General features: G+C 39.9%; 1 protein-coding gene across 1 annotated transcript in view; it reads left to right on the top strand.

The window, feature by feature from the left end:
- The window catches only part of KCNQ5 (potassium voltage-gated channel subfamily Q member 5), an 87,798-nt gene that overhangs the window by 51,451 nt on the left and 20,208 nt on the right, over window positions 1-16,139 (top strand). The window contains exons 8-9 of the mRNA XM_066179683.1: window positions 48-74; window positions 8,599-8,819. Coding sequence (XP_066035780.1) covers window positions 48-74; window positions 8,599-8,819 — 248 coding nt within the window. The remainder of the gene's footprint in view (window positions 1-47; window positions 75-8,598; window positions 8,820-16,139) is intronic.

The raw sequence follows: 16,139 nt of genomic DNA, 5'->3' as shown, positions 1-16,139 counted from the left end.
TATCTGCATAACAAGTATATTTTTCCCTCCCACTCCCTGACCTGAAGAAAAGAACAAGGGGAATCATCTAGCAGGTTTGTAGCTTCTTTTATTTCTTTTATCTGTGGAATTGCTGTTTCCTAATGGCTTTTAGATGTCTTGGGTTCTTTACAGTAGGTTCAAAGAACTGCAACTGTTGATGGATAATAATCACAAATTGGATTTTTTTAAACTCATATGCTGCTGAAATTTTCTTCTTTGTCCCAGTTTTTCTATGGAGAAAATAGGCAATTTTTACACATCTAACATGCTGTAGCTTTGAGGGGCTCAGTTTGAACAGTGGCAGAGCAGCCAGTGGACCAGCCTCCCCTGACCCAGCTTCTGGGCAAGGACATGGCCCCAGCTTCTGCCGGAAGAACGATGCAGGAATTGCAGTGGAAGTTACAGATATACAGTTTAATTTGAGGATGTGAAGAAGCCCACCAACCCTCCATTGCAGGGACAACCCTTTGATGGGGCTGGTTGGATGTCACCTTTGCCCTGCAGGAGCATCCTCAAGGCGGCCTCACTGCCATGCCTCCACATTTTCCAACTTTTCTGTCATCCCCTCCTAAGGAGCATTTTGGGACATAGGAGATGGGGGGAAAGCAGCACTGCAGTGTCTCACCTCCTCCTGGCTGCATGGTTTGCACTCCCCCATGCCCCAGTTCAAGCAGAGGAGACAGGCTAATATCTCTGCTGAAGAAAGCCCCACTGCTGTCAGCCAAGAGCGCAGGTGAGCTCAGCCTAGGGATTCCACCCAGCTGAGCACTGACTGCCTACAACTGGCAGCACCAAGCCTTGGCAGGGCTACCCTCACTGGGAAAATAGAGCTCTGGAGAGGCATGTCCTAAGGCAGTGGGGGAAAATGCTGGTCTTTGCTCTACTGATAGCCCAAATCCTTAGGGACAGGAAAGGCCTCAGTGGCTATAAGAGAAATTACTCTATCTCAGAAACTCATTAAGGATGGGGATCAGCAGGCATTTGGCAGCCAGCACTGCAATATCAGCACACTCAGAGAATAGCAGCCTTTACCTCCCAGCAGAAAATGCTGAAGAGCCAAGGAAAAAGGTGTTGATGACACATCAGCCCCTGAAATACATCCAGCCCTGAGTTGTACTGTGGTCCACAAACGCTTCTAGGTTATTCAGTCAGGGATGGAAGTCTTCACATCAATTACCCATGTCCCATTCCATTTCTGAGACTGCTCCTCTGGCACCTGACTCTGACCTTTTCCTCCAAGCACATGTTACTGCTGTTAGTGTCACTGTAACTCAAGGGGACACGATTTGCTCCATCAGTTCTGGGACTTTTTGTACACATTACCTCCACAGGCTTGGTAGCAACATATTAATCTCATTAATCTATTACAGTCTGATCCAAACTTCTTGCACTCACCAGTTACATTTCCTAGTCTTTTGACAGCAACATTTAAAACTGACTTTTTTAAAGGTGACACAGAAGTTACCAGTAAATGAGTACATCCCTCTAAAACTGGGATTTGTGCAGAGGGGAGAGGTTATTCCCAGTAGTACCTGCAAGCACTAAAAGAGACAAATTTACTTACAATAACTAGAAACTAGATGAAAAAAACCCAAACAGAGAGCTTTCAAAACCATGTTGCGTTCTCCATATTAATGATAACAAAAAGTCAACAATTTAGCCAGATTTATTTGCTTTATTTTCACTGAATGGAAGATGTTTGCTCTTTCAGAAACAACTAATACATGCACTGCTGCAAATTAGTGTGTATGTAAAAATGAAGTTAACTTCTGAGATCACGTTCTACAGTAAAAACCTTACAGACCACTCAGTGCCTTATAAAGAAGGTGTATTTTGTCAGTGCCTGTTTATTGCTGTTATGCTGATAGATCCCTGTATATTTGTATCACTGAATATACATGTGGTGTATGTGGTCTTTTGTGCCAAAGATGTAAATGTAAACTGCTGCAGTGTACTTTGAGATAACTGTTCTTTACTATTTAACTTGTTTCTTACTGTGATGTTAAGTGACTTGCATGGGATGCTATGTGAACGAAGTAAACTTCTTGTTTCATTCTTTAAATGAAGACATGTTTGCACAACTAGTAGATTGGATTGCATTCTGAACATGCTCTTTGCTCTATATTCTCTTGTAATAACAGTGAAGAAAAACTTGTGTTAGGGAAAAGTTCATTATCTTCTTTCCTACCAAACTGACTTATAATTACAGAAATTAATTCTTATGTTTTGCCATGTATAGACCTACAGCCTTTCATTAGGTGACTAAATGTTGCTATGCATTTGAATTGAGAGAGTTGTGCTTATGAGGCTGTAGCTTCAGATTGATTTTAATAAAAATATGTATGTTGTATTTCCCTAAATTTTACACACAAGTATTCTAATTAATCATTTATCTAAGTATTGGTAGACAACCTCTCTGGGGTACCCAGGTTATAAATGAGATATTTCTATAGATCAGTTCCAGAGTTGTGCAAATTATTTTAAAAGCCTATGTGTTAAATTCTTAATATCTGCAAATGCACACACTGAAAACAAACAGTATTTATTTCTGTTCTGTTATACAACATGGCTGAAATAGTTCCTGTGCAGGAAACTAGATCAAGACTGATGAATCTTGTGACATACAGGGAGCATAATCAGTCTTAAACTGTGTGTAGGACATGCACTGGGTGTCTGCAAAGGATGAATGTCACCTATCTAGTCTTGTAACTCATGAGGCTGAATATGCATTCCTTACTCAGACAATTCTGTCTGGTGCAATAAGGAGCAGTTTTGTCAGCATAAGATCTTTGGGGAAAAACTCAGCCCTGTTCTGAGGGAAACAAGTGAATTATATTACGGAATTCTTCCACCTCCTATACCGTATCTGTTTCTAAAAGTAGCTTTAATGTAAGCACTCTGCATGCACCATATAAGAAGGAAATTGCCAAGGATGCATAATCTAACTTGAGGTGGAAAACCTAACCCCTTACCTAGCACTGGAATGCTTAGTAACAGAGTCCTCTATCTCCCCTCACTCCTAGTAAGCTTTGTAGTAATAAACAGAAGCTCTTCAGGATGTACACCCCTCGGAAACATAGGTATTCAGCATCCTGCCTATTCACATGATGTTTGAGAATGCCAACTAACATCAGGTGCATGATTCATTCACTTCCCCTCCTTAGTGCTTTAAAGTTCCTTCCTTCTCCAATGATGCTTCTTATTTGTTTTTAAGTGCTTGTAAGTCCCTTTTTGCTTGTTGCCTGCAATGCCATTAACACAATGGCAGCAACACCAGTTGTTTCAAACTCACCCAGCTAGACAATTGCAGTCTGCAGCAGCACCCCGTGGTTTTACAAAGCCCTATTCCCCTTCTCTGCCTGAGACTTCAACTTTTGGAATGCATTACCCTGTGGAGATCTAAAACCGGGGTTGAATATTTGGGTAAAGCCATTTCCCCAAGTCCAAGAGGATTTTTATAACCATGGCAGTTGATTTCTCCATCTAAAATTAGTGGAGAATATTAAGCTATAACATGCTAGGCAATTACAGCAGTCAAAATGTACAATTGTTCTTGAGAAGAATCCCCTTGGACACAGCTTGTGGATGATATGCCTGCATCCTGTACTGGAAGGTAGAGGAATGCATGTGAAATCAAGCATCTACTTCAGCTGTATTCTGTGGAAATTGTGTCTCTTACCAAAAATGATAATTCCGAGATAGATAAATGTTACGGGAAGAAGCCTATGATTCATATCTCAAGCTGATTGCATTTTTTTCTTACTTATTTAAAATAATGTAGAAGACAGTACAAGTACAAACTGATTACAGAAAATTAGGATCAAAATAGTTTTGCTTCATTTAGAAATTGTTTTGGAAAAGGAAAAAATGCACAAACATCCTGAATGTTTACTTTTCCTGTTTGAAAATTGAACCATAATATACTCTGGCCTGAAATTCTTGTTATTGCTTATTGAGGGTATGAGATATAACACTAAATTTCTTGAGTTCATGGTCCTAGCATGAGACTGGTGGCAAAGTCTTGAGTGTTTGAACTTTAGGTCTCACAGTATTATCCACTGCATTTGCATATGTTCAGCTTAGCTCAATTTCAGTAAAAGTATTTTTAAGTATTAGTAAGAATCAACACCTGTGTTTATAAGTAGTTACCTGCTGAAAATTGGCATGTGCATCTACTTGCTGTTGTTTGCCATCGGTGATAATTTCTGGCGGTTTTAGCTTCTGTCTCAAGACTCAAAACATTCTTCCTCACCCTCAGGCCCTCCAGTTATTTCTGATTCATTTCAATTTCTTCCTATTCTTGCTTCCACCAATTGGCTCAGTATGAAAAGCTGAAAAACAAGCTGTAAATTGTGGCTAGTAGCAAGTAGTAGTGCTGCAGGTCTGAGGCTGAGGCAGAGCAGAAGTTTAACTTGACCAGAAATGTAGGAAGGTGGCAGACAAATGGGGGAGTGGGACTGGGAAGGAAGGAGATGCTCAGTTAATAAAGTATAGGGAGATGGTCCATGGAAGACAGAGTGAGCAAAGGTTTGTATGCATCTGTCAGTTGAAACAAACTCTTACTCAGAGTAGTCATTTGGACCAGCAGAAAGTGATCGTTCCCACTGCAGTGAAGCTACAGTGACCTCTAGTGTCCCTACACACCTATTCCTTCCTAAATCAAAGGCAGAATCTGAAAACGAAGGAATAAAAACTAGAAAGTCATTTGCTATCCTAGGGAAGTGAGTTCCTTGGGCATGCAATGGGAGGAATGAGTCCTAAGATCCTACAACTGACCTTCAGAAGGCAGAAAAATACAAAAAAGTAATTTGCTTCCTTTTCTACAGCTGCCAGTTGTAATTGATCTCCACTAAAAGATGCTTCAAAGCTCGAGTGTAATCGATAAGAATACATTCCACAACTTTAAACCAGCAAGAATAGAGGAGTGATAGGTCCAAAAAAATTACCATTGCCAGGGAAGGCTGTCATGGGAAGCAAAAATGTATGTCAACCAGTTGGGCTAAATTACCAGTCATACAAAGTACAAGAAATGATGGACAGACACACATCTAAAGGAACGCAGAGATAACTGGAGACAACTGTGGATCTCTCAAATCATTGTCATTTAATTTTGATTTAGGATCTTGTGCAATTTTATTTTCCTGTTTCTTTCTCATGGTTTTTGCCTTTTGGACAAACACCCAACTTAAAGTTTGTGAACACTTACAGAGATACGTGAATATTCAATGATCATTAACAGATTTACATTGATTCAAGGGATTTCCATTGGATATCATGTAAAAAGAGAGGAGAAAAGGTGAAAGAGAAAAATATAATGGGCCAGGACCTGCAAGATTTGAAGGATTTTTAGCATGCACAAGACAGCGCTGATACAACCAGCATTAAATCAGAATAAAAGACCCTAAAGGAGTCACTGGCTCTTGATTTGAATGCAGAATGTCCAAAGATACTTGAATGGCGTAAGATTATCTTCACTCTGTAATTTTAACGCCAACTTTACCGCTATTGCAACAAAGAATCCAGAGCCAGGAACTAGGCTTTATCCTATAAGGAAAGGGACTTTTGCCCTGGGGAAAAACCCCTCTTGGTCAGGGTTTGCTCAAAGTGCTCTGATTCAGTTACTCCTTCATGATCTGTTATTTATCATACATAGAAGAGCCCCAAGACAGTGTGTTCCCAAGCACAAGCTTTCTTCTCCCAACCTTTCTTCTCCACTGTCAGTCACACAGTTTATGCCTGTGCTGAAAAGGACCTGGTGACTTCAGTAACATTTCCCACCAGTCTCAAAGTAGGAACAGGGATCCAAGAAGCGAAGAACTGCTATAGCTAATCTCTTTGGGTATGCATCTCAAGATGCAAAAGAGAGTTTTCAAACCCTGCTTCCTTCAAGGGCTGTGTTTCTCTTCACAATGCAGCATCCTCTGCATGGACCCTTGGCATGCCAGTACATTTTCATCGCTACAAAGCAGATTTGACTTGATTTTTTTAAGTATAAGCTCTGCAGTTTACATTAATATTTTCATTCTCAGCATTGCACTTTTGAAAAATGTCTATACTACAGATAAAATGCCTACTGTTCCTTTCACCATTGCCTCACTGCTTTGATTTGGAGAACTAAAGATATTCAGGTTAAGTAGTCATTGTGTACCCTTCAGCTTTTATAAATGAAATAACCATGTCCACCATTCATTTAAAGGCAGACAGTGCTTTCATTAGTACAAATTAATAGACAGAACAACACATGTGCTCTTTTGACTTTGGTTTTAAATTTTCATTTTTATTTTGGAGTTAATGTGATTATAAACATCATTTTCATGGCTATTTTATCCATTTTCCTTTCATTTTTATTAGTGCAGCAGGAAGAGGCCTGTCCAGAAAATTTTTAACTCTAATATTTGGTTGGGGGTGGGGGGCGGGAAGAAAAAAATAAAAAAAAAGGCAAGAAGCATCATTTGGCTTCATTTTTCAATTGCAAGTACAATTTGAGCCATAAGTTAAACAAAAGGGGAAGGGGGGACACTTGTAGGAATAATATCTATAATAAGAACTCAGTTTTGATTCTCTTCCTCATTCTGTATGACAATGCAATAATGTGGTTAATAAATATTTTACAGTTTATATTTTCATTGTTGTACAATGCAAAAGATTCCTAAGCTGAAAAATAATTCAGTCCTGAAATGTAATTTGTATTCAAAGTTAAATTTTGGAACTCACTGTTCTTTCAAATATTAGGTTCTCTGAGCCTTTTGTTTTGCTTATGCCACAGCACTGGGTAACAATTTACAATGGAAATAGATAACATTTTCATCACTGTGATGTATTTATTTCAACAATTGCTTATTTGGGCAAGGAAAGAAGGGGATTACATTGAGAAATTATAGTAAAGGTATTTTTTCAAGTAATCCAACATGCCATACAGAAATACATTTATCTAATAATCTTTCTATTGATGTGCTCATTTTTTAGTATTCTTGAAAAATATCATATTATAAGCATCCCAGCATGTGTTTGCCTGCAACAAACTGCATCCTTTCTGCTCTCAGTGATGTTTGTATTCAGACTGAAATGCTACGCTTTGCTATGCATGGACAAAGACATGTTTATCTCAACATTTCACATCCACAGAGGTTTATAACTACTTTCCATTTCATATAATTACATATTAACATTGTATTTTCAGAGTGCAGTAGGTTAAACATCTAAGAACCACATAGTCCATACTAGCATTGGTTAATTATCTGCAAGATTTGTTTCTGTTCAAAACATCTTATGGGCATGTTGAAATTAAATGCAAAGACCTTGAGAGTACTAGAAAGAGTCTTAACTTCCAGAATCACTATAATTTTCATGTAGACAGTCTTTGCTAAAGGTGTTTTAAAAGCCCCCTTGCAAAGCCTACACCAGGGCAGTAGGACTGCAAGTCCCAGTAGCACCACACCATGAACAGACACTGCAATGCCCCCATCATCTCTCCCCTTGAAAGAACAGGACCACTGATCAAGGTGACCATTCCCTTGCTCAACTAATGGAATTTAACCTTGCATATAAAACAAGGTTTCCAGACCTTGTATCAGCTCCTTCTCTGTTTTCCCTTTGTGTCTTCTGCTACAGGAAGGGACAAACAAAGGCAAAAATGTTAAATTATGAAAAAGCATAGCAGATAGTCACAGTGACCACAGAATGTTCATCAGATATGTTTGGGAAATAGAAAATCTACAAATCCCAAATTTAGCTGGCTGGAGGAGAGGATTACAAGCACAGTAGGGGGTAAAAAAACCTTACAGTTGGTCAACACTAAGACCAGAGGGTCACCCTTGATGCAGCAGACACCGTCATGAGCTTGGCTGCACTGTGGTGCCTGTCCAGTACCACCTGCACATAGTCAGCCCCCAGCTTAATCTTCAGGAATGAATTTAGGGACCCTACAGCATATCATTACATTTTCATTAATCAGTCATTGTGCTGTTCCTTGGATATTTTATTAATTTTGGGTTTGTCTTGTCCAAGTAAGTGCTCTAACAAGGAATTCTGGATATAAGTGATCACTAATCAGGCATATGAAATATTGGAAGTGCCACATCCTGAAAAAGCATGAATATACACTAACAGTATTTTTGCCTGCTTAAAAAAAAATCCAAACCAGAAAATACTACATGGCATGCAGTAACAATAAAATACATTTTGGTTATGTTTATCTGAAGATATGGCCAGAAATGCACTGAGCTTGGCTGACCAAGACAGAAACAAAACTATTTCAAGTTCAAGGAATAGAAAAAACATCATAGAGATAAATGTATAATAATTGGGTGAAATTGTTTCTATTTGTTATTTTTAATTTCCTTTAGAAGATTATTCTGTACTCTATGATAGACTGCCAATGCTAATGCTTCTATCAAAAAACAATTACATCAAATCAGTTCCATTCACAAATGAAATATTTTCAATGAAAATAAAAGTGTGTAAGAAACAGATTCATACCACTGAGATATTTTACATATTATTTTCAATAATCATACAATAGAAAAAAGAAATTGATTGAAGTAACTGTGAAATAAAATATATCTCTCTCTCTCACAGTCAAAAGCTAAGTTTTAAGGAGCGGGTCCGGATGGCCAGCCCACGAGGTCAAAGTATAAAAAACAGGCAGTCTTCAGTCGGAGATCGCCGGTCCCCAGGTGCTGACATTGCCACCGAGGGCAGCCCCACCAAAGTCCAGAAGAGCTGGAGCTTCAATGACCGAACCCGCTTCAGGCCCTCGCTGCGGCTGAAGAGCTCCCAGCCCAAGCCCATGGTCGATGGTAGGAGTTTTTCACCTCTGGTTTGCCATTGCACGCTGCTCCCAGCCTGCTCACACTCCTGCACACTTGCACAGTGATTGTACACATTTTAGGAAGGCAGAAAAAATTGATGTTTGGGGCCAGAGACGCAAGCCAGCTATAGTCTACATCAAAGAACCCAATAATGATTTTTTTTTTAATAAGAAATCATGTCAGTGGTGCATAGGGAGCAGCTGGTGGAAAAAAGGGGTCACTATGAAAAGTGAATGTGGACTGAATGCATCCCAGGGATTTGGCTGCAGCAGCTCCTCTGTCATGGCCCCTCTCCCACTACTGAGCTCAGCTACTGCCTCTTGCTGGTGGTCCACACAGCAGAGCCAGCATTTTCTGTGCCTTTGCCAGCCGAGAGCACAGCTTGTGCAGAACTGGCTGCCTCAGGCAGAGGAGTCCCAGCGGACTTCATCCCAGTACCTGCACTGGTGATGCAATCACCTGCCACCAAAGGATACACTGCTTGGTGCTTTAAGTTTTACAGGGTTGTATCTGGCTTGATAAGGCAGATAGTTTTAGCAAACAAAACCAGTGTTACTGCTTTTATGTATTGCTTTGTATAGGGTATTCTGGATGTAGGAAGCACTCCTAAAATGTAAAGAGGTGGATCTTGGTGAAAATGGCTTGTTGAACCTGCAGCAGGCAGCCCAGGCATTCCCTCTAGCTGCCTCCTATGCTGCTCCATTTCTAGCTGAAGTCCAATTTGGCATTAAACTAACCAGTATTCAGGCAAGGATCTTCTTCATCTGACAAAGCTGGCTAAAACAAAGACAGTGACTCCTCTAACCAAGGAGCACCAAAGTGGGTGACAGCAGCCCCCTAATAGGCAGGAGCTGAGAGAACCAGGTGAAACTGACCCCTGTATAAGACAGGTCCAGCACTGAAAGGTGCAGTCACACAGCTCTGGGGGTACTGCTGCCCCGGTGGACTTTGTTTTGGCTTTCTCCATTCCATATTTCCCAATTTATGAATGTTTTGTTCTTTCTTGTGGTATCCTCCATGTAAAAAACAAGGGAAACAAACTGGTTGACTACCACAGAATGCAGTGACCCTGCCTGAGTGGGAAAGTACAACCTCTTTATACAATGGCAATCATGCATGCTACATCCAACAATTGTGGTAAGACTAATTAGACAGAAGTGCAATGTTGATGTTGCTTCCTTTTTAAGAGCACATAATATCACAAACCTGTAGGTTGCAAAATACTCATTTAACTGCAATGCCCTATCCCTCATTGAGGATGTTCTGCACAACAGATTTCTTCAGGAAAAGCCTGGGTAAATAAGCATTTCCTGGAGGGCAACCAAGACAAACCAATGGTATTGGCTCAGGTCATCATTCCAGGCTAGCCCTCCCCCATGGATATGTCTCAGATGCACAAATTCTGAATTTGCCTGTGATACAGTGAGCTGCTGGGGTGTATCAGCTACCAGGATACTATCCAGGTTGCTCCATTCCACTGTCCACTGCTACCCACTCCTATCTCCATCCTGTGGCACAGGCCCTAGCTTACGTCCCATGGCAGCTGTATCACAAGGGCTGTGACCTAGCCTGGGTCTCACATTGATGTGAAGCTCAGACAAGGCCACAATGGGAACTGAGAAATGCTCTAGGCAGCGTAATGGTTGAAGCTATCCTGTCTAAATTTAGGCATCCTACATAAACACTTATAAAGCACAAGTATCTTCCCCAAACCACATCAGGAGTAATTTCATAGGTTAAACCCTTGTAAGTCACACTGTGCCTGGAAGTGACCTAAGAAGAAAGTAATTTTTTGAGCACTTTCTCAGAGTATCAGTGGCTCACTTTTGCCCCAGCTCTGCAGCCTGCACCTCACTGAAGCACCTGTTTCATTTTTCATCAGCCCATTTATCATAGAAACATTTCCTCAGCACATCCCCTATTTTGTGCTGTGCAATAACAATGATGTGCACCAGCAGATTGTGCTGCCTCTGATGGTTTCCCTCGCATGGAAAAGGTGGCATAAACAGCACCTAGGGTATATCTGTAGATAAAGGACAGTAACAACAACAGAGCACTCATGGCTGTGCGTAAACCCTTGAAGATCTTCCCGCTCCTCAGAGTGAGCACAGCCTGTTTCCTGGTCAGTGATTTCCAGCTACTAGTCCACCCGTATGAACTGGGGCCAACAGATACAACCAATTTCTCATTTGTGGCAGAAGGAACAGCTTCCATTGTCTCCAGCTTTTAGGGAAATGCCAAGTTTCCATTCTGGGACCTCATCCAACTACTTCTAGGACAAGTATGATTAGAGAGATGTCCAGTGTGCTCACTGCTGAGAGACAGCTCCCTGCTGCCTTACCCAAACTTTTGCAGGAAAAGTCGGGCACTACTAATGTTGATTTCTTTTTCTTTCTTTTCTTTCATAGCTTGATGCTTTCTGCATTTGACAGCTCAGTGAAAAAGATCTCAAGATGGTGTATTTAATTTAGAACATCTTGCGTTTTTCACTGGATGAAAAAACCGTCTTTGCAGCATATTATTCTTATCTCTTGCTTGCCAGATCCTCCAATTTCCTCATTGAGGTATTCCCCAGCCAAATAATTAATAATTTTGGCAGGCCAATTTTCAAGCCAAAACTAGAAGCCAAATTTTGTGGGTGAAATCTTGGGCACAAAACAGTACCCTTGAACAGCTGGTCCTTCTCGTGATTCCTACATCTCTGTAGGTTGTTTGATGGGAGAAGAAGATTACAAGAGACCTTTACAAGACCACATGGCAACATAGTGCTGGACACCCAGTTGAGTGTCAAAACTTCATTTCAGTGAAAAAAATAGGGTCTTACTATAAAGTTCCTCTTTGAAAAGAGAAGACAGAAGACATTTCAATGTATGGGATGTGGAGCTGTAAATGCTCTGCATAGGCAGAGGACTGAATTCTGTGTGAAAATAAAGAAAATATGCATATATATAAAGAGAGGGTTCCAAAAGGAAGGAAAATTGTTAGCATGTGAGGATGATTTAAAGAAGATAGATGGTCAGCACAGAGATTTTGTAGTGCTGACTGAGTTCTGGTAAGGACATGGCTGGAATCTGGGACAAAACCATCAGAAAGAGACGGCTGGAGAAACTCAACATCAGCAATTAGAAACTGGCCTGCAAGGGGAGGTTTCTAGTCCAGACAGGAGCTCATGGGGGTAGTTAAAAGCCTAACCTGATTGAAAATGTAGTAGCTTGCCTCTTAGGCTACCCAGCAACAAACACTCTAGCACTCCCCCACTGCATATTAAAATCATAGAAGGAGAATTTCTTGGCAGCAAATAAAACACTTAAGCCAGCCACAGGTATCTCCCAAAAAGATTTTGGCATAACAGCCTTTGAACAGTATGACCAAAACCATTGCACAAATGGCTTTATTTATGGCTAGCAACAATCCTGTAATGTCTATAAACCATTTATTGCCATTGACAAAGCGGTTCTGAAAATGGCAGTAATTTTTTCAGTTACATATGTGTATTTGAAAATGGAATCCAAACCTGAGAGAGGTTTGATGATTGGAAAAGTCTTTGGTGGCCTGACTAGAGATGCTTTCTAGGGCATTTAACAACAGCCCAGGGGAGTGAAACTGAATATCAAGACTTAGATAATCTGATTTTTAATACATGTGCAGTCTCAGGTGACTTGTGGTTCATAACTTACAGAAATCTTGTTGAAGAGGGGACTCTGCACAAATTAACAAAGGTATCAGAATGCTGTATTTCCAATCCGTATTATCAGACTAAAAGGGAATTATCAGGATGAGGCAGATAAAAGGGAAATTTTCACCAATCAAGAATGGTAAATAGTGAAGTTTTACAAAGCACACATTTTAAAAGGATTGTATAGGGTCATGGAAGTGCCTTCCCCTAAAGGATGCTATGTCACACAGGCAAAGGTGCTGCCTGACCTTGGGGCCATTCACAGCCCCCTCTGCACCTGTACACAAAGTGAGCCAGGAGCAACCTCTGGCCCCAAGGCCTCCTCATGCAGTATGGCTTTGGTCCCTGTTAACAAAAACAGGGAAGCTGCAGCCAAACTGTTTGTGGGGCCTGGTGCCCAGAACATGAGAAAACCCACCAGCAGGACCAACCCCATGACAGAGTCTGTGCTAGTTATTAAATAGTGCAGGTGATTACACATCTTGCTTAAGGCACTGTGCCCGTGCCTCGCTGTACGTTGTGTATCCATCCACAGAGACTCAACCTCACAAAATCTCTTCTTTACAACGCTGTTCCTGTCCTGTTTTGTTTTCTGCTTGCCTTACTTTCTGAGGAACAGAACCTTTTCTGCTTAAATCTTGCTCCAGTCTTGTACCACCACAGCTGAAGCAATGAACCAATATTATGGTGTGTATGCAGTTTCCTGTGAAGGACAGAAATACCCTCTTATATTTGTTTTCTACCATCCCATGTTTCTGAGCCTCTGAATGAGTTATTGTGCCTTTACTGTAACTTAGAGATATTGTGTGGCTTTTTGAATAAAACATCAAAAGCATTCAGCACTGGAGATCTTACAAACATATTTCATTTGATTAATTAAAAAGAACCCTCTAAGGAAATATTTGATTTCTTGCACCATCCCCAAACATTATACACTCACATGACCTCTAGCCTTTCATTCCCTACAGAGTACTTGCACAAAATCCTCAGGGTAGAGTATATTATAAGAGCCATGGAAAGAATGCAATTGTGCATTTCAGCCCCCATGTCCTCAGTTACTACCATGTAATTTATGTATTGCAAAAATGACAAGTTTTCCTTTCAGTAGCGTAAACAGCTTGACCTTGGATAAGGTTCACTTGATGTGGCAGGAGTCCTTGGTTGAGTTGCTTCTACATCTACGCTTAAATTGCTGATTCAAAGTAAAGCTGCACGTTGTCAAAGTTCAAATGAAATTTATTAGCAATATATTAATCTGTGCTAGACAAGAGATTTATTTTCTTGTTATTGCCTTTCATAGAGCAGACAGAGCTCTCATTTATTACCATTGTCACTGTAATTAACTAGGAAGATCTGGCATTCTGATCTAAGCTCTGAGTCATTTTTGTCTGAATGAGTACAGGCCATTGGTTTTGAGGCATTATTTAGTTTATTCCAACCAAAGTCCTGGCCATATGAGTCCACAATTTAGTCTCTTTCTTTATGATACCTCTTGAGGGACTTGCTGTGCACAATTGCTCACTGGACTCTGTGGTCACTTGTGAATGATTATTAAGCTTAGTTCTGTGAGGAACAGCAGCAGAGCATCACACAGAAAAGTATGATCAGCATGGGTTTTGGATAGCCTCATCTGCAGTGAAGACTATAAAAATGAGATAAAAACTAATTTTGAGAGGATGCTCATAAAACTTCCCAATCACATGTAACCCACTTCACCCAATCTGAAACATTTCAGGGATAGTTTTATTTTTATGAAACATTACTAAGGAAATCCTTCATGGCTTTTTAAAATACAGGACTATCTTGTAGATACCTGAATCTAAAACAGCTATCATTCTCTAACCCTTTGCCCCTGTCTATGACAACCCTCAACAAAAATTCCTGGAAATCTCCCAGGGCACAGGACCTCTGAGGACCTTATGGAATATCAGAGAAATATCAAGTGATGTGTGCTACAAGGTCTTGCAGGGAGATAGTCAATTAAGTGTGACATTTAGCTTAATAGTCTACAGTTCCAGATACTATCGTATGTATCTGCAATTTATTTTGCAGTTTTTACTTCTTGGATGTGGTATATATGAAATAACAGAAATGTGTATCCAAAAATACACTAAAGTCATAGATTCAGAGTCACCTTCTTTTACTTTTCTCACATGGCCATCCAAAGTTGCTGGCTAATTTGCTACTATTTATAATAAGATCAGCCCTTTGAACAGCATAATTATTGTGCATTTAATGAATTGTTTTTAGAAAGTCTCCTGGTCCTCCATATCATCATTCAAAATTAAAAGGATTCCTTTTTAATTAAGTAGTGGGAGTTGTTCCATGAAATATTGCTGGTGCAGAAATATTTGAGAAGTCAAATAATAATTAAAGATAATTGTGAGTTGTTAGAAGGAAATGCTAGAATTTTAGATATTTGGAACTTGCTTGCATTATATGATAACTGATATAAATTAGGTTTCTCACTTTAAAAAATTGCAGTTACAGAGAAAGAAAATATCATTATATCCAGAATATGTAAAAAGCTTTCCACCAATTCTATCTTCCCTTTTAGCCAAATCAGAGGATTTTTAGAAATGCTTTATCATATATGAAGTTGTTAGGGACATTCTTTAAGATACTCTGTCACATTGCACTGCAGTTTTGAAAGATGTACTCTTCTCCTCCCCATCTGGAATGCTTTGTCCATTTCAGAAGAAAGACAAGGAGTGGGTTATTGATCTAGCACTACAGAACTCCCCATCAGTACTGCCAGCAGAGTAGAGGCTCAGGTTGGGCAGAAGGCAAAGTTTACAAGCTTGTGCAAAAATGCTCCTCCTTACAGGAGGCACCAGTTTCCTTCCTTTACTGACAAATTTCTTTCTAGCATGGAAATGGCAACCATTTCATAAAATCTCCCTGTAAACAATATTTGTAAATGCTGTCAGTCTTGTTCCCTCTTTCTTAATTTTTCCCCTTGAACACTGTTGTCTGCTACCAGGGATTTTGGTGCCATTTTCTAGATGAATATTAAGTATCCAATGTGAAGAGCACATCACGGAAGTACTTGTTCCACCTCCTTCCTTCTTTCTTGATTAGAAGAAAGTCTTTCCTTTTGTTGGTTTCTTTTTCCAGAGATCAAGGAAATAAATACATAAATACACTCCCTTGGGCCTCCTTTTTCTGGCCTCTGCTCTGGAAAGCATGTAAACATGGGCAGCTGCCTTTCCTGCTCTGGGGGAGCTTTGGGCATTCTTATTAAGTATGTGATTAAGTTCCATCACAATTAGTGTTGCTTTCTTCAGTGGATTTTTCCCATGGAACTTAGTGAGCAAAGTAAAAAAAACAAAGTAGCTATGTATTGAGAGAGTGTCAGCTTGTTGATGTTTTAAAGCAAAGCCAAATTGGAAAGAAAATCAGTTATAGGGGTAGTGAAGGGATTTTGTATTTTGAAGGGTTCAACAAGCAGGAAAATAATGAGAGCTTATGAAGAGGTGAGAAGTTTCATGAAACATTTAAACAAAGGCACTAGGCTAAGACACATTTCATTCATATAAAGGGAAATTGCAAGAATCACGTGAACATAAACCATCATATGTTTGTACATAGAATAATTTTTGAGGGAAAAAAAGTAACTGAGATTTTCTGAA

The sequence above is a fragment of the Chamaea fasciata genome, unplaced genomic scaffold, assembly GCF_029207755.1.
Source record: "Chamaea fasciata isolate MVZ Bird 193981 ecotype frontalis unplaced genomic scaffold, bChaFas1.0.hap1 SCAF_3, whole genome shotgun sequence".
NCBI classification, from domain to species: Eukaryota; Metazoa; Chordata; class Aves; order Passeriformes; family Sylviidae; genus Chamaea; species Chamaea fasciata.
Note: the sequence above shows the minus strand (reverse complement) of the source record. Positions and strands in the feature narration are given on the sequence as shown.